Source organism: Ascaphus truei, chromosome 3 (genome assembly GCF_040206685.1).
Source record: "Ascaphus truei isolate aAscTru1 chromosome 3, aAscTru1.hap1, whole genome shotgun sequence".
Lineage (NCBI taxonomy): Eukaryota > Metazoa > Chordata > Amphibia > Anura > Ascaphidae > Ascaphus > Ascaphus truei.
In genome coordinates this window covers 1204956-1231073 of record NC_134485.1, presented here as the reverse complement: position 1 = coordinate 1231073, position 26118 = coordinate 1204956, and the positions used below count along the sequence as shown (strand labels likewise).

Below are 26118 nucleotides of genomic sequence, written 5' to 3'. Positions count from 1 at the left end.
CATATTTATGTGGAGTATAATGGTGTGAACTGTCCCTTTTGTTCCTTTTCCAATTTCGCACTCTATCTGTTGCATAATCTACAACATCTCTTTCAAATTTATTATCTTTCCTTTCTAAGATATCTTCCTCATATTTTAGAACTCTCATTGAAACCAAATTGTCCAGTTCTTTGAATTCTTCACTATCAATGTAGGGAGCAATTAACTCTTGCAAATCTTCAATTTCTTTTCCTAAACTTAATAGTTTATCCTCACGATAGGAAATGAGGAGTCTTATAAGTGCAAATGAACAATTCTCCAACGTTTGGTTCCAGTTGGCTGAGAATTCTTTACTAGTTTCAAAGGTAGGTTTTTTTAGAACTCTCAAACCTCTTGGAACCAATTTTTTATCCAAATATTTTTTGAAAAGCTAATAAATCAAGCCAATGCTTCATTTCTTCCTTAGCCAATTTCTCTAGCCCATAGAACTTGGCTTTTAAATCAATATTAATGACACTATTGTCCTCATCTTCCATTTCTTCTACAAGATTAATTTCAGTAGTGGCCATATATTGCTGCCTTCTTGCCAATCTTTCCTTACTGCTTAACATCATGATGACAGAGTGTCTGTGTTCTCTATATATACCTGTTGGCTGCTATCTAAAAGCGTTGATATCACACAATTCTACAAACAAGAAAAAGATTGCGCCTATCAGGTATATTTAAACACTGAGATGATTGTATGTTATGGTATATAACAGTATGGATATGGCACAATAAAAGATTGACTATACACTAGTTATAAAATAAATGTATATATATATATAGCTAGAATTTTGAGTATTATGTGGACATGCTAAAAATACATATAAAATGGTGTAAATTGTGGACCCATGTATTGAAAAACAATAAATGCTAAAACCCTATTTCAAAATAAAGTGTGATTGCAAAATGTAAAAAAATATATATATATAAAAAATGAAAAATGAAAAAAATAAAAAATATAAAAAAAATGAAAAAAGGGATCAAAAATAGGATCTGGCAGCTCTCCGCAAGGACCAACGACCTCCCAAGAATCTGCGAACAACAAAAAAAGAAAGCGCCCGTATATCATGTGTTTTTATTTTGAAGCAATTATTTAATTCATTGATTGACACACACATATATAAATAGCGTGACGTATTTCCGTCATATATCCCCTGATGAAATCACTGGAATAGTGATGAAACGCGTTGGGAAGAATTATTGCAGTTATTAAGGACTAAACTGTGAATACTTCATTCTGCTGTCTGTTGTGCATGCTCGTGGACACTCTAAGGACATTAGCACACGGCCGGTTCCACAATTAAACAGCGGGGTTGTTTACCCACTACCTCTCATCCGGTTCCCATTGCGAGTGTGTTAGACTTCCGGGTCAGAGGAGGAGAGGCTGCTGCAGTTCCTGTACCGGTCGGAGGACTGTCCTGAGAAGCTGAAACTTCACCAAAGAAGGGAGCGGTGTATCAACGGAGCCACAGCATCACACGGAGGCGAATGAGTATACTCATTACATGCTTTAACTTTTTAATCGTTTGTGAGTGTAATATTGTTGGACCTACTAGATTTTATTAAAAGTGTTATTTTCATATTGCACTAGGATCGGGCGCTTTCTTTTTTTGTTGTGCACAGATTCTTGGGAGGTCATTGGTCCTTGCGGAGAGCGGCCAGATCCTATTTTTGATCCCTTTTTTCATTTTTTTTATATTTTTTATTTTTTTCATTTTTCATTTTTTATATATATATTTTTTTACATTTTGCAATCACACTTTATTTTGAAATAGGGTTTTAGCATTTATTGTTTTTCAATACATGGGTCCACAATTTACACCATTTTATATGTATTTTTAGCATGTCCACATAATACTCAAAATTCTAGCTATATATATATATATACATTTATTTTATAACTAGTGTATAGTCAATCTTTTATTGTGCCATATCCATACTGTTATATACCATAACATACAATCATCTCAGTGTTTAAATATACCTGATAGGCGCAGTCTTTTTCTTGTTTGTAGAATTGTGTGATATCAATGCTTTTAGATAGCAGCCAACAGGTATATATAGAGAACACAGACACTCTGTCATCATGATGTTAAGCAGTAAGGAAAGATTGGCAAGAAGGCAGCAATATATGGCCACTACTGAAATTAATCTTGTAGAAGAAATGGAAGATGAGGACAATAGTGTCATTAATATTGATTTAAAAGCCAAGTTCTATGGGCTAGAGAAATTGGCTAAGGAAGAAATGAAGCATTGGCTTGATTTATTAGCTTTACAAAAATATTTGGATAAAAAATTGGTTCCAAGAGGTTTGAGAGTTCTAAAAAAACCTACCTTTGAAACTAGTAAAGAATTCTCAGCCAACTGGAACCAAACGTTGGAGAATTGTTCATTTGCACTTATAAGACTCCTCATTTCCTATCGTGAGAATAAACTATTAAGTTTAGAAAAAGAAATTGAAGATTTGCAAGAGTTAATTGCTCCCTACATTGATAGTGAAGAATTCAAAGAACTGGACAATTTGGTTTCAATGAGAGTTCTAAAATATGAGGAAGATATCTTAGAAAGGAAAGATAATAAATTTGAAAGAGATGTTGTAGATTATGCAACAGATAGAGTGCGAAATTGGAAAAGGAACAAAAGGGACAGTTCACACCATTATACTCCACATAAATATGGATGGAAAACAAGTAGAAAAAGAGAACATAGTAAAGAACCAAATCACACACATACAGAGAAACCAAAAGTTTTTAAACATTTTTCTAGATCTGATAATAGGGATAGAAAGGGACGTACTGGTTCTAATACATATTCTCCTCAACCCACACCTATTGAAAACAGATTTGATGTATTGGAAGTTGAGAGGACATCAGTGAATTCAGAAGTTAATATTATAGATAAAAAATCCATGTGTGGTACTATACCTAAATCACAGAAAAAAGATGGAGCTAAACCTTCTTATAGTAAAGATAAAAAAATTGTTTCTCACACTGCTTCTTTTTTAGAGATGGTGAGCCAACACGAGGCTCAAGAGAAAAAGGAGAAAACTTATCCCCTATGGAATCAAGCAACACCATCAACAACACCACGCAGAAAATGAGACACCGAGGAAGAAGAGGAGGGAAACAGCAGCAAAGAAAGGAGACAAGCAAACTGAGACTTTTGACGCCAGAGAGTCACGGTATTTTCAATTTGTCTAGTTTTGTACTATCGGCTCACCATGTGTCATTGCTGGCTAAGGGTCTATCATTTGCACCCAGCAGCACACCAAATAAATTTAATTTGTTCGTTGATTTGAACAGATATATTAGGAAGGTCACCCTCATGAGACATTTTGCCATTAAAAGCAGAGAGAAAGAAGTGTTATTTAGCACACAAGAGCAAAATTGCATTAGGCTAATGGCATCTCAATTATCTGTGCAGTCACAAAATCTGGATGTACAAATGTTGACTGAAACCAATTGTAATGTAGATTCCAATAATGGAAATATAGTTCCAAACCTTGATCTATTTACTCAACATTTCACACAAATTCCATTAGAAATGATGGTTAATGGAAGTGATGAACCTTTGGTGAACATTGAACCAACTATTGTACACTCCCCCTTTGTTCCAAGATCCACTTTTTTTCCCTATTTGTCTAAAGGTGGATTTATAGATACATTCTATACCTTAGTCCTACGAGATTTTGAAAAACTTTGTGAAGAAACATCAACACTAAAAAGAAAAAATCTCCACCCAAATGAACAACGAGCTTTAGATGAAATGAGTCGGAATAAAAACATAGTTATAAGACAAGCGGACAAAGGGGGTGGAGTGGTTCTGCAAAATAGAGAAGTGTATATAATGGAAGCACAACGCCAACTAGATGATAAGGCCCATTATGTTACACTGGATGGAGACCCTTTGATTGAGTATCAATCACAGTTAAAAACCTTACTTTTAGATGCCCAAATGCAAAACATCATAAGTAAATCTGAATTTGAATTTCTCTATAAACGCCATCCAAGAACACCGGTCTTTTACCACATACCGAAAATACATAAAGATATAATGGCACCACCTGGAAGACCCATAGTATCGGGTGTTGAATCGATGACGTCCAGCATGTCCCAATATGTAGATTATTATTTACAACCAATTGTGGCAGAATTGAGATCACATATAAGGGACACGTTGCACGTCATCGATTTGATTTCACATATTCCCTGGAAATCCACGTATGTATGGGCCACGTGTGACGTGGCATCCCTATATACGTGCATTGACCACGAAAAAGGTATAGAGGTAATTGACAAATTTCTGGAGACAGACACCAAGTTGGATTATATACAAAGAGAATTCATTTTAAAGGTCATTAGATTCATTTTAGAACACAATTATTTTTTATTTGAAGACCAATACTATCTGCAGATCTGTGGAACGGCCATGGGCACGAAGTTTGCCCCCAGCTACGCAAACCTATACATGGGGCTGTGGGAGAGCATCCATGTGTGGGGGAATGCGAGGCTGGGGGCTGGACTCGTGTTCTATGGCCGTTTCATTGATGACCTGTTGTTTGTGTGGGACGGCGCAGAGCAGGATTTATCGGACATCTTTTCCACATTTAATGATAACAACATGGGTCTTAAATTTACATCTGAAATAAACAACTCCACTATTACCTTTCTAGATCTGGAACTCAGTGTGGATAGTAAAGACAACATCATCACAAAAACATTTTTCAAAAAAGTGGCTGCTAATGGATACATACATAATAACAGTAATCATTATGGGAAATGGCTGGAAAATATCCCCCGTGGCCAGTTTCTAAGGGTCCGGAGAAATTGTTCTTTGGACTCGGATTATCTGGCCGAGGGGGATATTCTAGCCAATAAATTCATCAATAAGGGATACGATAAAGATATTATTAACAACACATTTAGACAGGTAGGGGCTATAGAGAGAAGTGCACTTCTGGATAAAAATAAATCTAAAATAGGGAGCAATAAGATGGTAGATAATAAAAGGGAAAATCAGTTTGAGGTACCATCTTTTATTACTCAATTTAATAATTCATTTTCCAAAATTAAATCCATTTTAAATTCTCATTGGAATATATTGAGAAATGATCCCATTATTGGAAATAAGCTACCCATGAGGACACCAGTGGTTTTCAAAAAAGCAAGAAACATCAAATCCATTTTAGCACCCAGTAGATTAAAAAGTATAGAAACCACCAGTGAACATAAAAACCATCCAAATGGAAACTTTCAGTGCAAGCGCAGCAGATGCATTACTTGTAAACATCTCAATACATCTAATTCTATTACATCTGCCTCAAATGGATCCATTTACTCGGTGCAGGGTAACATAAATTGTTTAACCAGCTTTGTGGTTTATGCCATCACATGTCCATGTGGGCTAGAATATATTGGCCGGACAGCTAGAGCTTTAAGCACTAGGTTTTTAGAGCATCGTAGGAACATCATACATGGGCTACAAACACATAGTCTGTCACGACATTATCAACTAAAACATAATCAAGATCCAAAAACACTTAAAATAATGGGTATAGAACATATAAAATCTACCCTATTGAGTGGTGACAGACATAAAAGCCTAAACCTACGTGAAACTTACTGGATCTATGTTCTAAATACTCTTAGTCCATCCGGTTTAAATGACTGCATAGATATCAGTACGGTCATATAGCAACACTTTCCTCAAAGCTTTGATATAGAGGTCTAGGTAGAACAGGCTTGTCTTGTTCCCTCTATATCTGTCCAGAGCGGTGTCCTTCAAAGTCTGTTCTTTTTAAATTGTTTATTCACAATCACTTCATATATCAAGTTGTATTCTAATAGTAATCACAATTAATATATATTATTTAATATAATATTACACATAGTTTAAACACATTAATATGGTTTATATTATATATGTATTAAATTAGAATAGAATCACAATTAGGTTTATCAATTTATAAAATCTTTTATTAATACACACAGTTGTTAGCGATTATAATACTTCACATATTGATGCACAAATATTTCACACACTTTTTTACTAAAAAATTATTATTAATATACACTTTAGAGAAATTATATTATACTAGACCCCTTTGCCAGCATTTGACACCTGGCCCGTGGTGCAATTACTTTTCATTTTGTTATACAGGTTGACTATGGGATACAAAGTTAAAGTGAGCCAGTGTCTTCGGTTCTTTTCTGCAATACAAGGAGACATAGGGTTAAAAACAATAACATACTATATAGAATATAAATCCTTTATCTATATTACTAGTCTCTAAATAATCCAAATATATAATGAATAAGAAAATGTTGTTAGGAAAATTTTGATAAAATCTAATTCAATCTTTGATTGTAATCTTTTTCTTCCACATTATTTAAATCAATATATGTTTATACTATATAGATCCAAATAGCCCATGTTTGGGTGTATGTGTCTATTTATATCAGATGGACCATCGCCCAGACATTTAGGATCTCAGTTTTTAACAAATACTTAAAATTCAATGTTCACTCTTGTCACTCATTCTTTAAATATTACCCTCCATTTGTGGTCATTTATATACAGATAGCTATTATCCAAGTCTGCGAGGGTATAATACCAACATGCATCCCAGCAGTATCAGTAAACTACAGACACATGGGAAAATTTTAATATAATCTATTATTTAATTAAAACCTTTATATATAATCTAAATATAGGTATACTATCCGAAGCAGACATGGATAAATACTACCAACAGATGTCATTTGTAAATTAATAAAATGTTTGTAATATCTGTAATGATTTTAATTACAAATGGTTTAAACACTACACTGGCGACACACTTTATTCGAGCTCGGCTAGTCCCGCGAATTCGGATATACTCGGGTGTATTCAGGTTTCTGATAGTTTTCTGCCAGAGTGCATTGCGTTCTTTTCCGGCAGGGATTTAAGCTTTTTATTCCGGCTTGCTGAAATACTGCAATGCCGTGAAAATACACATGGTGGCGCTTGCGAGCTGTTCTCTGTGAAGCCGTCCCCTATAATGAATTGTAATGCAGTATATATACTGTATATATATGTATATATACTGTATAACAACAACCCCTATAAGCCCTAACATACAGTACTGTACACATACAGTACTGTATACTGTATGCATATACATAAATGATACTACTGTATGGGCGGCGGGGGCGTGATGTGTTTGCAGCAGAGAGAGATCCGCTGCTCTCTCTCTGCGCAAACATCGGCACAATAAAAATGATTTGAAATACATTTTTATTGATAGTGTAGATGTGCAGGGGGTCTCCGGAGCTGAATCGCGTTGGTTTTAGGTCTGGGGACCCCGTGCCCCCCGAGATACAGGCCCCTTTAGGGGGTGCCGGTATCCCTCTGCGTTTAAAGGCCCCGATCACGTGACCGCGGCCTGTTAAACCAAGCAGAGCAGAGGGATACCGGCACCCCCTAAAGGGGCCTGTATCTCGGGGGGCACGGGGTCCCCAGACCTGAAACCTGTGAGCTTCTGCTCTGGAGACCCTCTGCACATGTACAGTATCAATAAAACACATACAATATACAGTATAAATAAACACTCGTTCTTTACCTTAGCGTCTATGCGCTATGGTAAAGAAGCATCATTTGTGTATTTTAATAATATTGTACAGTGAGCAGGGGGTTCCCTGAGCCAGAAATTAATGCTCAGGGACCCCCCCCTGCTCCTGATCAATATTATTAAAAATACGGAAAATGCTGCGTCATTACCATAGCGGATAGCCGCTAAGGCAATGAAGGGGTTAACCCACCGTGCCCGCTTTATTGTGTGTAGTGGGGATGGGTGGGGATGGGTGAGGGGGCCCCCTATGAAGCCACTACAGGTGAAACATATGTAGGGCAAGCTAAGCGTTACCACCTAGTACGCTGGCTATATCGGAGAGGTCTGTTGCCTAATTCCTCTCAGAGTGTTTCGGAGACTTCATTAGGAAGCACAACACTCTGACTACTCCTTAATCATTGTATGGTTCATGGTTCACAGTACAAGACACATACTTTGTGATCTTGCATCTACTGCTATTGCTCACCATGACAGATCCACAGGCTCACTAAATTTTGAACCTGACGGTCTGGCACAAATGTGTATGTATACCTGATTCACTACAGCATTTACTTGGTAAACCGAGCGTACACATCAATTCAGGTTACACCCATCACTACCATCTAGGAGTAGTTTTCAAATGACACAATATTGTAGCCAAATCACTACCACCTCTAGTATAATTATATAGTTGTGGGACACTCTAATTGACAATAGTGGTTTTGATCTACACTGTCAGTTTCTATTAGGTATACAGCTAACCTCTCCGTTTTTTATTTCAATCATTTTAATTAATTTGGTTCACATTATTGCTGCAATAAACACATTTTAATTGTTTATTAATAAATATTAAGTTTTAACATAGATTTAGGTGATCTCTAGTGCGGCTATAGGGAGCTTTTCTTCATCTTTTTGATCATCATTAATAAAATGTTTGCAATATCTGTAATGATTTTAATTACAAATGGTTTAAACACTATGTATAACATTGATAATTGATGCCTTCTTCTTATAACTTTATATTAATTAAGTATAATCATGTGTTTTTATTTAGAAGCAATTATTTAATTAATTGATTGACACACACATATATAAATAGCGTGACGTATTTCCATCATATATCCCCTGATGAAATCACTGGAATAGTGATGAAACGCGTTGGGAAGAATTATTGCAGTTATTAAGGACTCAACTGTGAATACTACATTCTGCTGTCTGTTGTGCATGCTCATGGACACTCTAAGGACATTAGCACACTGCCGGTTCCACAATTAAACAGCGGGGTTGTTTACCCACTGCCTCCCATCCGGTTCACATTGCGAGTGTGTTAGACTTCCGGGTCAGAGGAGGAGAGGCTGCTGCAGTTCCTGTACCGGTCGGAGGACTATCCTGAGAAGCTGAAACTTCACCAAAGAAGGGAGCGGTGTATCAACGGAGCCACAGCATCACACGGAGGCGAATGAGTATACTCATTACATGCTTTAACTTTTTAATCGTTTGTGAGTGTAATATTGTTGGACCTACTAGATTTTATTAAAAGTGTTATTTTCATATTGCACTAGGATCGGGCGCTTTCTTTTTATGTTGTTCGCATATCAAGATATATGTTTGGGGCTGGGAGAAATGCTAATCTAAAGGGAGTTGTGGACTGCATAGGTTTCAGTAGAAATACACCCAAGTGGAACAGAATCTTTGTTTGACCCCTTATTTGCATTTGTTTGGATGATTTTCTTGTGTTAAAGAAACAGGCGCAATAAAAGCCTGATTTAATTTCACCTTAAAAAAGTCTCCATTGCATACCTCTGCGCATGTCCTATTACATATGGTGTCAGAAGTGGGATGAGAGGTGGCCCTTGAAGTTAAAACGGGCCCCAGAGATTTCCTGTGAATTTTTTTGTGCTTTTTGCCTACAAACAGCCTGAGCAACATAAACAAAGGATCTCATGCTGCAGAGACCAGAATTAAAGGGATACACATCCAGACAGGAAATCTACACTGCACTGAAAGCCACAAAACCACAGATGGACTCTTTTCCCCAATCCCAAGAGGAGACAGAGAGAGACTGCTGAAGCAGGTAAACCTTACTTGCCTATCACAATAAAGTGTAATATGGTCGTTGAAATAGGGGTTTTGCCTTCCAGCCATAGTCAGGGTTCAAGAAGTAAGTTAGCCCTTAAAAGGGATAGGCATTTGTTTTTTTCAAATGTTTCGCTGAAGCAGTGAATACAGATGGTGACCGACGAGCGGTACTGATTCTGCAAGTAAAGGCTGCCACACCACATAGGACTTCCAGCTGTGAATGGAGTATATTGAGAAAAGTGTGAAAATTGATGCAAGACTGTGCTGAAGCAGGGGAATTTTCAGTAAACAAGTGCTGAGGGTAAAATTGCCCTACCAGGGAAAAGGAATTGCTGAGCTGTGTAAAAGGTATCCCAAAGCCAATTGCTGAGTGTTGAGTCGCCCTGCCGGGAGTGAAAGAAATATTCCACTGCAAAGAATATTTTTTTATTCTGCAAGTAAAGTCTGTCTATGTATCTTGGGAGTAAAATAGGCACCCAAAGTGTGAAGAGTGAATGCCATAATACCCAAAGTTGAGACTGAAAATTACTGAACTCAAGCAGAAAACCACATTATTTGGCTGAAGCGGAGGGATTTTACCTAGCAAGTAAATGGTGTAAAGTAAACAAAAGTTTTTACCTAGCAACTGCACATCCAGTATACCTAATGAGAGAGGATGCGTGCACAGCACTGCTGATATTGTAAAACTTACCCAAGGAAAGAAAAAGAAAAAGTCTACAGAGATGCCTGTGAGAGCTACGACCTCTACAAGCAAAATATGCCCACCTGTAGGACTACCACAATTCAGGGTTCTAACAAATACAGTGGCAACAGCTGCAATAGCGCCTCCTGAGGTCAGGAAGAAAATTACACCTGATAGCCCCAAAATGGAGGACAAGATGCAGCGTTCCTGTAATGAACCCTACCCCACGGAAGAGTGGCCTTCCAGTCCTATAAAAAGGAAGACATCTCTTACGGGGAACCCGAACCGAGTCACACCCAAAAAACACCCCAAGAATGGTGGGGGTGCCTGAACTCGGCACGAACAGAAAAGACCGCTCCCTATGATGACGAATCTGATCAGCAGGAGAAAGACCGGGAGCAGCAGATCACCAAATATTTCTGTCGGCTAACGCAACTGCAAGAAAAGCCTGGCGTATACAATGAAGCCGCTGAAGTATCAAATAAGAAGGCGACCCCAGTATTCCTGATGGGACGGAGTCATCCAAAACAAAAAGGCGGATAAAGAAAAGCGGTTCTTCACTTACCGTGGAAGGAGGATTCGCACCCCTCTTCCAGAATTCGTTTGAGCTAAGGATTCCCGAACTAATCCTGCAAGGACAAAACGAACATCTTTCCTCCTGCGGAGATACAGGGGTGGCAACTTGCACCCCTAACCAAGGATTGTCACATGTCTCAAATCACGCACCCACTTGCATGCGTGCAGGGGTGCCCAGAGACTTTGTTTTCAAGTCATTCGTTCCGTGGACATTTGATTTTGTTTCCCCATCCCAGTAAGTGTTTATCCAGTATAGTTGTGGAGAAGTGTGTGTTTGTCTTAAAATGAAATAAATGACAATTTATTTTGCCCTCCTTGTTGTGCTCAATCCAGAATCCCGGTATTAATGTGTTGATTAGACCTGGTCTACCATCACATCCTGTGCCACCTTATAGTGATCCTACCTCAGCTGCGGAGTATGCTGTGAGCCCGTGCGTCCTACCGTGAGTGTCGTGGCCTACGATGATGGTACTGTCGGTCCCAGGCCTGGGACCAGTACCGACCTACGAGAAAGGTAAGTGGACTGCCCCAGGTGTGTCAGGTGTGGGCCCTTGGGTGACCGCAGAGCATGGTAGCTCCTTAAGTCTGATTGTCCGGGCGATTGGCTCTCCATGTAATCGTGACCTGGTGGAGGTGTCCCCCCTAGGATTAGAATTGTATGCTGCGGGACCTGTGGAAGTAAGACCCCCACTTATCTGTGCAGCCCAGATGAGTTCCGATCCAGAATTACACGTTCCAGGATGCAGAGGTTCCGTAGCCTTCAGAGAGACCCACAGCTTAAGTGATGGTTCATATTCAGATGAAGACAAATCTGTTTCCAGGTGTATTAAAAGGCCGGGAAGTAGAGGCTCCTCAAAGTTATTCAGGAGGTCCTCAGTAAATACTGGATCTGAGTCCACCTCTCCAGAACCATGTCACTGGTGGTATTCCAGGGTTATGCCCCATAGCTGAGATACACATGATTCCTACTTCGCAGTGGTCCCATTGTGGATCATTGGTTGGAAGAGGGAGCGTTTAATATCGATGAGAAAGCAGAGGTTCTCATTAAAAGATAGAACGAAATTAAGATGGGTGTCTGACTCACTAAAGGTTCCCAGCCTGGATAGAAAAGCCAATCCGAAAGATCCAGGGTTTAACGTATTACCAGGAAAGGGAAGGGTAGGAAAATTGTTAAATTAAGCAGATCCGACAGGGCTTAACGAACCAAGTTTAGGCAGTCCCATGGGTACTACTTCCCGTATATTCCTGAGCCTATCATGCAGGACATAGACGACAATAGGCGGGCATGGTTAAGGTTGGCTGTTATTGATTATTTGCAGTGAAAGACCAGCCACAAAGAGTAAATCGCTGAAACCCTGATATGTTCCATCATGGGGGAGTGGATGATAGGGATGTTCATATTCAAAGACCGAGTAGAGGTACGCTATGAAGCAGGGGTACCCAAAGTGTTTTCAGTGTGGGTTGAAGAGTTTGATGGGCGTCCTGTTAAGAAGCCGGACCCAAGATATTATCTTTGAGTAAGAGTATATTGTTATGTGTTCATACCATCCCTGATATAAGTAGATGGTGCATTATTAATGATGTAATTAAATTTTTCTGTCATTCTGCAGGTCTCAAGGATGACAGACGCTGCTCCTAAATTCTGACCCAAGCTGGTTCATTGGAGTTTTTCCCCCAGGGGAGGATGTAACAGGGTATGTCCAGCCGTACCTGTTTCTCCCCACATAGTGTATCTGCTATGTAAGTCCTGTTAAGATCCAGGCATTAGCAGGTTATTCTGTGGGCCCTTTACTCCCCTTCCTGCTTCCCCAGAAAGTGAAGGAAGGTAGGTGGAGTCTCATGGCCTGTGTAAAGCCCCTTGAAGGTGGGTACAGTCCAAGAGCCTGCCCCTTTCAGAAGTTTCTAAGGGGAGTAGGCTAAAGTTAGAGGGCAGTCTTTCTCTGGCAGCCTTGAGAGAAGGAAGCAGAGAAGTCTTCCTCTCCACCTTGGAGAGAGAGGATGCAGGAAAGAGTCTCTCCCTGATCCCTGGCTAGGAGTAAGGAGGGAGAAGAGATGGTGGGAACTATGAGTCTTCCCCATTATGGGGTAAGCATGTTCACTTGGCTGGCTTGTCAAAACCACCTGGAGCAGTGGAAGTAAAGCACCATCCAGAAGTCCTGGGGCATATGTAGAGAAGTATGCTGCTAAGCAGTGTGATGCTGAATAAAGATCCTGCAAATATACTTCAGCCTACGGGTCAGTCCCTGGGCTGAGAGCGGTGGGTGATGACGCCTACACTTGTGGGAGCCATCACTACTGGAGACACTGAAACACTGAGATGAACTAGAATTCTGTAGGTCTGGAAATAATTGGCTCTGACAGCAAGCAAAGGGGAGCAGACTATTCCTGGACATACATTGCCTTAGCACACAAAGGTGCTGACCCAGGAGAGCAGAGAAGTCTTCCCCTACAGCTACAAGAAACAGATAAGACTTTCTTATGGGACTGTTGTATATCTGTATAGTTAGGTCAGGAAATACTGACACAATTTTCATAATTTTGGCTCTGTACGTCACCACAATGGATTTGAAATGAAACAACCGAGATGCAATAGAAGTGCAGACTTTCAGCTTTAATTCTACGGGTTGAACAAAAAATATCATATGAAATGTTTAGGAATTGCAACCATTTTCATAAACTGGTTCCTTTTTCAGGGGCTCAAATGTAATTGGACAAATTAACACAATAATAAATAAAATGTTCATTTTTAATACTTTGTCGGGAATCCTTTGCAGGCAATGACTGCTTGAAGTCTGGAATGCATGGACATCACCAAACGCTGGGTTTCCTCCTTTGTGATGCTTTCCCAGGCCTTTACTGCAGCTGAAATAGGGGTATTCAGGCGGTCACTGCAAAACGCAGAGGCATAAAAGTAGAAGTCCTCACGCAATTACTAAAAGGTTGTTTATTGAGTGCATTGGCACAGTAAAATAAAAAAAGTCCCTGCTCGCAGACGAAACGTGTCAGAGTTTCCATGTAGCAGTGTATTTTACTGTGCCAATGCACTCAATAAACAACCTTTTAGTAATTGCGTGAGGACTTCTACTTTTATGCCTCTGCGATTTGCAGTGACCGCCTGAATACCCCTATTTCTGTTGCATATACTTTGGCTGGAGCACGCATCACTTCCAGATCAGTGAAGAGCCTGACGTCAGCTGGTGGATCAGCTTGGGAACTCCGGAGCTGAGACGCGGCGTGTCAAGATAGTGAGTACTTTCTCTACCCCCGCCGTGGGGTTTTACTGCTGTATGTGACACCGGTTCTTGTAAGGGCAGTGGCGGAGGAGCAGGGTGTTAAAACCGCATATGGTTCCCTGGCTGGGGACACGGCTGCACCGGATTTAACTCCTTCCTTACCACACTCTAGCCCCGCACCGGAGGTATATCACTAACACACAGTATTATCAGCTATATTCATTTCATGTACCACTTATTGGGAGACTGAACGGGAGTGCTTTCTAATATTCATTTTCATGGACATGTGGTAGATTATTATATGTGCACTTTTCTGGTAGCAACGGTTTATCTTGGAGTTTCTCTGGGACATCTCTACCTTTACTGCAGCTGTCTTCAGTTGTTGTTTGTTTGTGGGTCTTTCTGCATTATGTTTTGTCTTCACCAAGTGAAATGCATGCTCGATCGGGTTGAGATCAGGTGATTGACTCGGTCATTGCAAAATATTCCACTTCTTTGCCTTAAAAAACTCCTGGGTTGCTTTCGCAGTATGTTTTGGGTCATTGTCCATCTGTAAAGTGAAGCGCTGTCCAATCAACTTCACTGAATTTGGCTGAATCTGAGCAAACAATATATCCCTATACACTTCAGAATTCATACGGCTGCTTCTGTCTTCTGTCACATCATCAATAAACACTAGTGACCCAGTGCCATTGTAAGCCATGCATGCCCATGCCATCCCACTACCTCCACCGTGTTTTACAGATGATGTGGTATGCTTCGGATCACGAGCCGTTTCAAGCCTTCTCCATACTTTTTTCTTCCCATCATTCTGGTACAGGTTGATCTTAGTAGTTTCATCTGTCCAAAGAATGCTGTTCCAGAACCGGGCTGGATTTTTTAAATATTTTTTGGCAAAGTCTAATCTGGCCTTTCTATTCTTGAGGCTTAAGAATGGTTTGCACCCTGTGGTGAACCCTCTGTATTTGCTCTCATGGTAGACTTTATGGTAGACTTGGATAATGATATGCCTACCTCCTGGAGAGTGTTCTTCAATTGGCTGGATGTTGCGAAGGGGTTTTTCTTTACCCTGGAAAGGATCTTATGATCATCCACCACTGATATCTTCTGTGCGTTCTTTTTTCTCAGAATGTACCAAACTGTTTATTTGGCCACTCCTAATGTTCCTGCTATTTCTCTGATGGTTTTTCTTTTTTTTTGCAGCCTAAGGATGCCCTGTTTCACTTGCATTGAGAGCTCCTTTGACCGCATGTTGTGGGTTTACAGCAACAGCTTCCAAATGCGAATGTCACACCTGGAATCATCTCCAGACCTTTTACCTGCTTAATTGATGATGAAATAACGAAGGAATAGCCCACACCTGTCCATGAAACAGGTTTTTAATCACTTGTCCAATTACTTTTGGTCCCTTGAAAAAGAGAGGGCTACATATTGAAGAGATGTAATTCCTAAACCCTTCCTCCAATTTGGAGGTGAATACCGTCAAATTAAAGCTGATAGACTGCACTTTAAACCCATATCCGTTATGTAACTGTAACTCGAATTTATTTTGGTATACAGCCGAAATAACAAAACTTGTATCAGTGTCCAATTATTTCCGGACCTAACTGTATATTCTCGAAGGACCATTGGGGTCAATGGGACACAATGTGGGAAGGTCTACTCCACAACATTTCATGTATGTTATCTGTACATCACCTTCTGTTTCCACGTGTGTATTAGTGTGTTACTTATTTGCATTAGATTACCTGAGAGTAATGATACAGCCCTGTGATTACTGACATTGCATAGGATATGAAGGAGTTAACATCTCCAATGAAAGCTGCCAGGACTCCTGTCCGCTCACACATGTAGTTTGGGACGGTTTCTTCTCCTCCCGATATTATTTGGATAGTTCTCTGCAAAGCTGCACCCTCGTCATTCTCTGAATTAAAGATCTGGTATCCCAGAGTAACGTTGGGTAATATGTCCTTCCTTCCATTGATCTCCTCTACAGCAAACACAAAGGCCAAGTAGTGTCGATAATAACGCAGAGAAATACTGTAAGAAAGTAATGTAATGATTGAATTTCAAACAATCTTTTTTTATCCTTGATTTAGTTAAGAAGTTAAACATAAAGATCACAATGGTTAAACGTTTCATGGGCCATATTTATTAAGAAGGGCTCCTCCAGGAACACTTGTTTTGGGAAACACCTTGCATCTTCTTCACTAGAATGGCTAATATTTACAGAGCTGCACTGGATATAATCCTGAGGCAAAGCACGGCTTAGTAACTATCATCTCTATAAACAATATACAAGTGTTTAACAAAACAGCACCACCCTGATTCCATCTCAGGAATCCCGGACATTAAGGGGACAGAGAAGAACGGCCAGGTTTCCTTTCCATGCACACAAATTAAAAACACGTTTTGTGAAATATGAAAAAATGTAAATGTGGCAACTTAAATATCAAATGGGATTTTACAAATTAAGATAAAGAAACAGAGTTTATTTCAGCCAGAACCAAAGGGGCAACACAATACACAAAACAAGCTTTAACTCGACAAACACAGGGCTACAGGAGGAGTTCTAGCTTGGCTGGGCACTGCCATAGCTATCTTAGTCAGAAAGGCTTCCACAAACCATCCACCTCAGGGAATCCCAGTACCAGGGAATGATAGCCACTAACTGCAGGTTTAAAACTCCCGCTAGTCTCTGACATCGAGAGTAGCTATGAAACAGGGAAGTCTGTGCCGGAGTTCCCCGGTATTCCCCTGAACTACTGTACAAGGAGGGAGAGAGGATCATATCACTGAGCAAAACCAAGAAGTAAAACAAATTGCAATTTATTCCTTAGAAACAGACGTACACACCGTGAATTACAATAAACAAGAGGCAACAGACTTACTGGGGATCTGGGCTACAAAACTAACCTTTCCTAGTTTATATACAGTGTGACGAGATCAGGGGTAATCAGGCCTAAATAAAGGTGTTATACCCGGCTGGTAAACTCCAACTCGCATAGGGAATCAAGGGGTTAAAATTATTTGCAATGCACTGCTGTCTTTGCTTTGCCCCAGCCTTCTTAACCCCCATTTGCAGGCTGTTCTCTGTCTGCTGTAATAGAAGTGAATATAATGCCTGCTATATCCTATTGCGACACAAGATGGAATAGTGAGCACCACAGCCAGCCCTGTGCATGGGAGGTCTGCTGTATCAGATGGGTATCCATTTCAAGTGCTTGACTCTGTAACCGCAAAGCAATTGAATAATTGGCTTGCGGTTAGATTTCAAGTGCTTTTACCAATACAATGTATCCGTACCTCGTTAGCCTGCCGAACTTGAAAGGCAGTGAGTCAATGGCCGAGAGAAGTAGGTCAATTGACGTGGGAACCGGGGGAACTTGTGTTCCCACAAGCAAGCTGATTCAATGAAGCAGGCTAACTTATGAACGGAGGCAACCAGCACCCTGGTTTTTGGTGTGCAAGTATCAGTTAGTAAAACACACACATACATATATAAATTACAGTCATGGTACACCAGGAACATGAAGTTTTAATAAAGTGTATAAAACTGTGATTTAAAAATGTACAGACAGGAACAGTTTTTTCAGTAAGCCCGGGAAAAATCCTCTGACATGTAAATGTGCTGGGGGTAAATGAACTTGGGGTATTTTCTTTCCTTTACTTCAAAGAGGTCCGCTGAGCCGGCGACCCTCAGTCTAAAGAAGTGACAGGGATGAAAATCCTCAGAGCACCATAATGTATACATGGCCAGAATCCTGATAAGTGGCAGATCCCGGGCCATTGACAACTTTGGGCCAAACCCCAGACAAAGGGGTGCCAACAGAGGGGTGTCTCCCAGGTATGCTAAGTTGCATGGGTGTCAAGCTGACACATGAGCTATGAAAACCGAAAAGCCTTTTTGCCCAGTTTTGCAAACTGCGGGCAAAGCGGTCATTGGTGGGTGAGATATTCCCAGGGAGGGGATTGGGTTCACATGTTAAAAGTACCCTTGAACAGCCTATAACTGTGCCCTCCCGACTATCCCCAAGTGTTGTTGGTGTTGGTGTTCGAGAGAAATCAAGAAACCATACATGATGTAACTACGCTTCACTAAGGACTTCGTTCAAAGCACAGCGGTATCGGTTCCAGTACGCAAGGGGTTAATACCATCTCAACCAAGAATTTACCCCAAACTGCAGAATTCGTTAGCCCTGGGGACTCCCGAACGAATATCTACAAATTTCTACGAAATACTTTGAATTGGCCAATATATTAGATTGGCAAGTTGCGATCTAGCCACGGGACCTTTAAACAGTGCCTGCATTTCTTGTGCTTTCGTGAAAAGGACAATTTATTTAGTTCCCCCCTCCCAGTAAGTGTTGTTTTAAGTGTATTCTGAAGTTGTCGTGTGTTTGTCTATCAAGGAAATAAATCACAATTTATTTTGCTTCTTGTTGTGTTCAATCAAGTACCAAGAAATATAAAAAGTGTTGGCAAAGTTGTGTTCACCGTGACACTAACCCCCGCTCCCCATGAAGCCAGAAATTCCGTGAGCCCAGGGACGGCCCGGTCATCAGCCTCAGCTGCTACTTCATCCGCACTCTCTGGCGCTAAGCCACCCACATCTTGGGGGTCACCGGCATTCTCCTCATGTCCTTGCAGCCCCGGGACCTCCTGCACTCTTGGCTGAATAGCGCTCGCCGCCACAGCAGCTACGGGGACTTGCCCCTCTTGTGGGACCATGCAGTCCTCATGACGCTTCAAATCCTCCTCCAGCTGTACGTTTGGCCGCCCATTTGTCGGTAAGCCATATCACGCACATCTCTCCACTATCTTCGCCCGGTCCCAGGATTGGAACCTTCCTGAGCGGATACTCATTGTACTATCGGGATAAGGGTAAAGGGACAGTGAAGTATCTCATGCTCTTTTGAAGTGTGTGTAAGTTGTCACTTGTCTGGGGAGCTCGCAAGATTACGGGGTCCCACACTAAACGACAGAATCCCACAGGAGACTATAGTATAGGTTCAATCAGTATCCCACACACTGTCACCAGTTAATATAAGCCTGTCACGGTGGACCAGAACGTATCAACACTTTTTATATTTTTGGGATTCTCGATTGAACACAACAAGGAGGCAAAATAAATTGTGATTTATTTCCTTTCTAGACAAGCACATGACAGCTTCAGAATACACTTAATACAACACTTACTGGGATGGGGAAACTGAATAAAATGTCCTTTGCAGAAAAGCGCAAGAAATGCAGTCTCTGTTTAAAGTCCAGTTGGCTAGATCGCAAGTTGCCGATGTAATGACTTTGCCAAGCAAAGGAATTTCGTTGAAGTTCAAAGGAATTCGTTCAGGAGTCCCCAGGGCTAACGAATTCCGGAGTTTGTGGTAAATTCTTGGTTGCGATGTTATTAACCCCTTGTGTCCTGGAACCGCTACCGCTGTACTTGAACGAAGTCCTGCGTAAAGCATAGTCACATCATGAATCGTATCTGGATCACACTGGGGATAGTCCGGCAGGCACAGTTATAGGGTTCACAAGCCTATCCTTAACATGTACCCCCAATCCCCTCCATGGGAACATTTAACCTACCAATCCCTGATTTGCCCGTAGTTTGCAAAGCGGGCAAAAAAGGCTTTCCGGTCTGCAAAGCGCATGTGCTCACTTGAGACCCATGCGGTTTAGCATACCTGGAATACACCCCTTCCCTGGCGACCCTGGGTCTGGAGTTTTGCTTCAAGGTGCGAATGGCTCATGATGGGTGCCGGGATCTAGCACTCCGCAACATCCCGGCCAGTTTCACACCTTGGATCTCTGTGGCTTTTCATCCCTACATTTTCCCTAAACTTAGAGGCTCCCACTTAGCGGGACCTCTTTGAAATGCAGGAACGAAAATACCCTCAGCTCATGCACCCTTAGCATATTTACATGCCAAAGGATTTCTTCCCAGGCTTACAAAAACAGTTCCTGCCTGTACATTTTAAGCTCACAGTTTTTCACACTTTATTAAAACATCATGTTCTGGGTGTACCACGAGGCAGGGTGATGATAAGCTGCACAGCCACGAAACTCCGTTTCCCAAGGAGACCGGAAGATATAATGAAAAAGTACACACTCCAATAAAGCAATAGGTCAGGTAAAGTGATAAAGTGCCTTGTGCACGAAACGCGTGGGTGCGTTCGTGTTGTCCTGTTGATGTACCCACCTGCATTAAACCTGACTCTTGCTGCTTACCTAACTGGATGGGCTGCATGCCCATATATATATATATATATATATATACTGCTGCGGCACAGTTTATTCGAGCATTTGCCCGTTCTGTGCCGCAGCAGTAGCCTGGCGCGCGCCCGAGTGTGACGGGCGCACGCCGAAGCAGCGGAAGAGCGCCCTCCGATCGGGGCGCTCTCCCTACCGCTGCCGGGTCCGCCGGGTCCCCCGGAACCCCCTGCCGCTGTCCCGCGATCGCGGGACACCAGGGCTCCCTCGGGGAGCCCCTGGACACGCGTGCAGCGGGCGCACGCTCCCGATGACGCGTGACCGCGCGTCTATGACGCGCGGCACGCCGAGGGGCGGCCACTAGCAAGCCGGGAGATTTCCCGGCTTGCGGTACCGACCACACTTCAATAAAGTGTGTCGGTAGTGTATATATATATATATATATATATATATATATATATATATATATATATATATATATATATATATGTATACCTGTGCTTTCATCATTCTGATATTGTTAATTTGGTAGGGGTGCCATAGTGTTTAAGCTGTGGAGGTCAAGTGGACCCCACTAGACACTTAGTCCCTGCCATTTATATTATTTACAATTCATGGACTCTCCATTGTTGTCTTGATCATTCATGCATGGTGTGGAGGAATTCTCTCTAATTGTGGAAGCATCACATTTGTTCTATCTGGGTGTACCACAACTGTAATTTTTATATGTAGTGCATGTTTTATTTATTTACACTTGCACACCAAACATTAGGGTGCTGGATGCCTCCGCTCGTGAGTTAGCCTGCTTCATTGAAAATCTTTCTTGTGGGAACTCAAGTTCACCCAGTACCCACATCAATTGACCAACTTCTCACGGCCATTGACTTTCTGCCTTTCAAGTTCTGCCGGCTAACAAGGTACGGATACGTTGTATCGGTAAAAGCACTTCAAGTCAAACCGCAAGCCACTTATTCAAATGACTTGCGGTTACGGAGTCAGAGCTTGAAATGGATACCCATACTATACAGCAGACCTCCAATACACAGCACTGACTTTGGCGCTCACCACGCCATCTTGTGCCTAAAAAGATTATAGCACGCATTGCAATTATTTCTATTACAGCAAGCAGGGGATAGCCTGCAAATTGGGGTTAAGAAGGCTGGGACAGGGCAAATACAGCAGTGCAGTGCAAATACTTTTAACCCCGTCAATCCCAATGAGAGTTGGGATTAATCAGCCAGGTATAATAACTTTATTTAGGCCTGATTAACCCTATCATCACCACAATCAGCGAGGTGTAATGCCTTTATTAATGGCCTGAATAACCCTCTCATCGCCAACGTCACCTTCCGCAGATGCTTCTGTTAGACATCGTTGGGCTGCATCCCGACTGGTGCAATCTAATGTCCCCTGATCTCTGCTGCTGGTCCCGTGGTGGCAAGAGCAGGTTCTCCCCTGACTGATTTGACCCAGAAGCAACTGTCTGTGCTGGTAGTCTGGTCTCCAGCCTGTGAAAAAGCATTTCAGGCTTTGAAGACTTCACTGGCCAGTGCACCCATTTTAGCTGCTCCAGATAATTCCAAAAAGTTTCTGGTGCAGACTGATGCCTCAGACTGTTGCATTGGGGCTGTGCTCAGCCAGGTGGGGGAGGAGGGCAGTGAACACCCAGTGGTTTATCTGAGCCGCAAGATGGTGCCCAGAGAAGTGACCTATACCACTATTGAGAAGGAGTGTCTGGCTATAGAATGGGCTTTCAAGAAGCTACAGCCCTATCTGTATGGCAGATCATTCACGGTTATCACAGACCATAACCCCCTAAGTTGGTTGCAGAGGGTGTCGGGAGAGAATGCCAAACTCTTGCGCTGGAGCCTTGCCCTACAAGAATTTGATTCCATTATCCAGCACAAGAAGGGCAGTGAGCATGGTAATGCTGATGGCCTCTCACGGCAGGACAATCCCCATGAACTACTGACTTTAAAAACTATCAGGTCAGCCCAACCACCAGAGGAGGTGGCCAGGGCAGACTTTGGGCTTTGAGTGGGGAGGTGCAGCGAAAATAGTGTTAATCAGTGCATTAATAAAGGCAGTATGCTCGGCTGGTTAACACTACTTCGCATTGGGGGTGAAGGGGTTACTTTTATATGCACTACACATGCATTATTTTTACCTCTGTACCTTATTGTCGCCGTTTTGCAGGCTTGCATACAGTGGCGGCCGCCTTTATCTTAACGCGGCCGCCACCGCGGGAATTTTTAAACCGGGGACGCGCGTGGCTCTTTTCGGCCGGTTTCCCGCGCCTCGGGCGCTTTCAATGATAAGCGCCATTAGCGCTTATCTGCTGAAGCGGCCACTGCGCTGGAAACTGTAGGAAACTCCGTTCAGATCGGAGAAAAGACCCGCATTTATCCCGGCAAGCTTTAGAATAAAGCTGGCCGGGACAGTAGGCCTGCAGTAATGTATTTCATTGTGTGCCTGCATTACTGGTTTATGGGCACAAGATGACGCTGCGCGAGCCAAGCCGCAAGCTAATTGGAGAAGCGTGGCGCTGTCTCTTTGTTCCATTGAGTAACATAGGAATTCCTTACTGAGGTTTGAACTCGCAACCACGAGGTCAATTGAATCAAAGGGATGCAGTTTCAGTCTCAAGTGGTTACCGGTTACAATGTATCAAGTCCCGGTTAGTAGCGTAACTTGAAAGGCAGCAGGCAATTGCCGTGGGAACTCGGCTCACCACAAGTCAATTGACGTGGGAACTCGGTTAACCGCACATCGATTGAAGTGGGAAGCCCATAGCCCAGCATTGCCGGTTAAAGGAGAAGCCCCTAACTGCAGGCCCAGTAATAAAAGGATTATACCCCAGCTGGCCACCCCTACCCTCGTGTGGGAGGTGAGGGGTTAACTATAATAATGGTTAAGTGTGTTTTTATGCCCCCGCCTCAATACAAAATGTTAGTCACTGATTGCATGTGTTTTACCCTTACAGTGTATGCACCAAACAGATACAATGGGATCAGGTCGGGAGGGAAAGGGTTAACTGTGTTGGTATGTTTATGACCCTTTGTCCCGCTTCCCGCCTTTTCATCCCCCATTTGCAACACTGTCCCATAGGTCGCCATTGGAGCTCCATAGAAGTCTATGGGGATTTCAAGGTTTTTGGCCCGATACCTAAAAAGACCAGCAGATGGCGCCCGAGAGAATAATTCTTTTTGCCTCTAGCTCATGGGAACCCCCTTACTCGACCCCAACCAGGTCCAACGGGCAATGGCCACGAGAAAGGGTCGCGGCCGCTATGAGGGTCGCCGCCATTGACCACAATGGCGGAGAAAACCTGCTAGGTTTTAAAACGCCAAGTGTGAAAGTGTAAAAACATGAAACCATTATCTCCGGTTCGGTAAGTACTAGAGGGCTGGGATTTGGCCACTATGCAGTCACAGTTCCAACATGATTGCATGGCAATTTCCAGCCCTCTCCGATCAACCGAACGGAGTATGGTTAACTGTTTAAATTGTGGTTCTGCCATTGACTCCATAGGCAGAGAAATGCAATTTGTGAAACACGTCGTTTTAAAATCCAAAATTGTATCTCCGGTTCGGTGGGTCGCAGCGAGTTGAAACTTGGCCACCATGGAGAGTCCCCTCCGGCAGGAGGGCCTGTCACGTTTTTGCCCGCTCGGCCCAACCGAACTGAATATTTTGATATATTATAAAATATTATAAATTCACTATATTTTATGCCTACAGTAAAGCCTGCAAAAACTACTGACCCCTAAGGTATGCTAATGGCCAGGGGGCGACAGTGTGTCTATAGTAAGCGCACTGATCAAAGGCTCCCCCACCCTTATTAAGTATTCTAGGGCGGGGAAGAGCAGGACGTTGGTACTTGTGTTAAGTGTGGTGCTTCACACCTCTGGTCGGAGTTTCCCGGGCCAGAATCCCAAATGGCAGACTAACAGACGCCAACCTATTAGTGTGGGGTTCAGGAAATGGGAATCTGACCAGAGGATTGTGCGCATGTGCCAGCTACCTGGGGGCAAGTACCAGATTGCTTCCCACGTTAAATGGCAAAAGGTAATTGGACCCAGGTAATTGTTCTCCAATGCCTGAGCCCCAATGTTAGGGATAGAGCCCAAATCGCATAAAAACGATTGCAAGCTCTAAGCCCATTGACTTCGTTATTCCACCTGAATGATACCTGATGCCTGATGAACTGCTAACCTGAATCCTGGTTATTTCATTGTCCATTCCTTAAGTAAGTGTCTATATTCCGTTTGTTATTTGTCCAATATTGTGTGTCCACCTGTCTTTTAAGGAATAAAATCTCTTTATTATTTCACAGTCGTATTCAATTCAACCCAGTTATTTGGCGTATATTATAACCCTGTAAGCTACCGTGACACTAGCACCCTGATTTTTGGTGTGCAGCCCCAGAGTAACATCCAAAGCACACACATATTAAGAATATAACTTTAGAAGAAGTAGAACATATATTTTTTTAATAAAGTGCCTTTCTGGCTGCAGTTTTAAAAGTACAGGCAGGATACATTTTTTCTACTTGCCTTTTTAATGCATCCAGTGACCATATGTTTTAACACCCATGAGCTGGGGCCCCTTTCTTCTGCAGACTTCAGAGACCCCCTGCTGAGGCAGTGCCTATGGGTCTAGGGAAGTGCAGATGAAAGCCCCAGAGCCACAAAGTGTGAATTAGCCTTGATGCTCGCTGAATAGGAGATCCTGTTAGTCATCTGGGCTAGTTCACACCTTGAGACCAACTCCTAGCCTGGGAGACGCCAGGGAAAAGGAGAGTACCCATATGGTAAGCAGACAAGGTATCAGGTTAGCACAGGCGCTGTACAAACCGGAAATCCCTGCAGTGCCCACTCTGCAAACTGTGGGCAAGTTGGGGATTGGTGAGTGGGAAATTCCCACGAAGTGGATTGGACGGGTATGTTGGAGATATGATATCAGATCCTATATTCATGCCCACCCGAGCTATCCCCATTGTCTTTCTCTTACAATTTGATTGAATTTCCACCTCGCTTCTAAGAGCGGATAAGAGCAGCAGCAATAATCCCGGAACGCAACGAGTTAATTTAATCGGAACCAAGGACAGAACTCTGCTTCAGGATTTCGTTAGTGCTGGGGGTTATCTAACGAACACCAACGGAACAGAACGAACTTTGCATTATTCAAGGACATATTGGGCTGGCAATTTGTGCCCCTTGCAAAAGGACTGCACGTTAAAGGACATTATTCCGGTGCTTTGTTTCGTTTCTGGACATTTTATCCCATTCTCTCCCTCAGTAAGTGTTTTGTCAAGTATATTCTAAGGTTGTCGTGTGTCTGTCTATTAAGGAAATAAATGTCAGTTTATTTTGCTCAACTTGTGTGCTCAATCTCATACCCCAAAATATAAAATTGTTGATAAGGTCAGTCCATCGTGACAGGCTTATATTTACTGGTGGCAGCGTGTGGGATACTGATTGGGCCTATATTGCAGTCCTGCAGGGCTCTGCCCCTGTTAGGTTGGATAGTGAAATCCCAGTCTTGCAAAGCAGGTGTCCAACGTAACAGTCCCACATTCTCCCCTGATACCCTCTGCAACCCACCCAATGAATGGTACCAGGGGGCATGTACCAGCTGCTTCCCACGTGAGCTGGCAAGAGTTAATTGGGTCCAGATAATTGTTCTCCAATACCTGGGTCCCAATGTTAAGGAGTAGAGGCT

At 42.4% G+C, this 26118-nt stretch overlaps 1 protein-coding gene across 2 annotated transcripts in view; it reads right to left on the bottom strand.

The window, feature by feature from the left end:
- Window positions 1-26118, bottom strand: part of LOC142491231 (vomeronasal type-2 receptor 116-like) — a 163082-nt gene that overhangs the window by 133144 nt on the left and 3820 nt on the right. For both annotated transcript variants that reach the window (XM_075593497.1, XM_075593498.1), the window contains exon 2: window positions 15931-16222. In XM_075593497.1, coding sequence (XP_075449612.1) covers window positions 15931-16222 — 292 coding nt within the window. The remainder of the gene's footprint in view (window positions 1-15930; window positions 16223-26118) is intronic.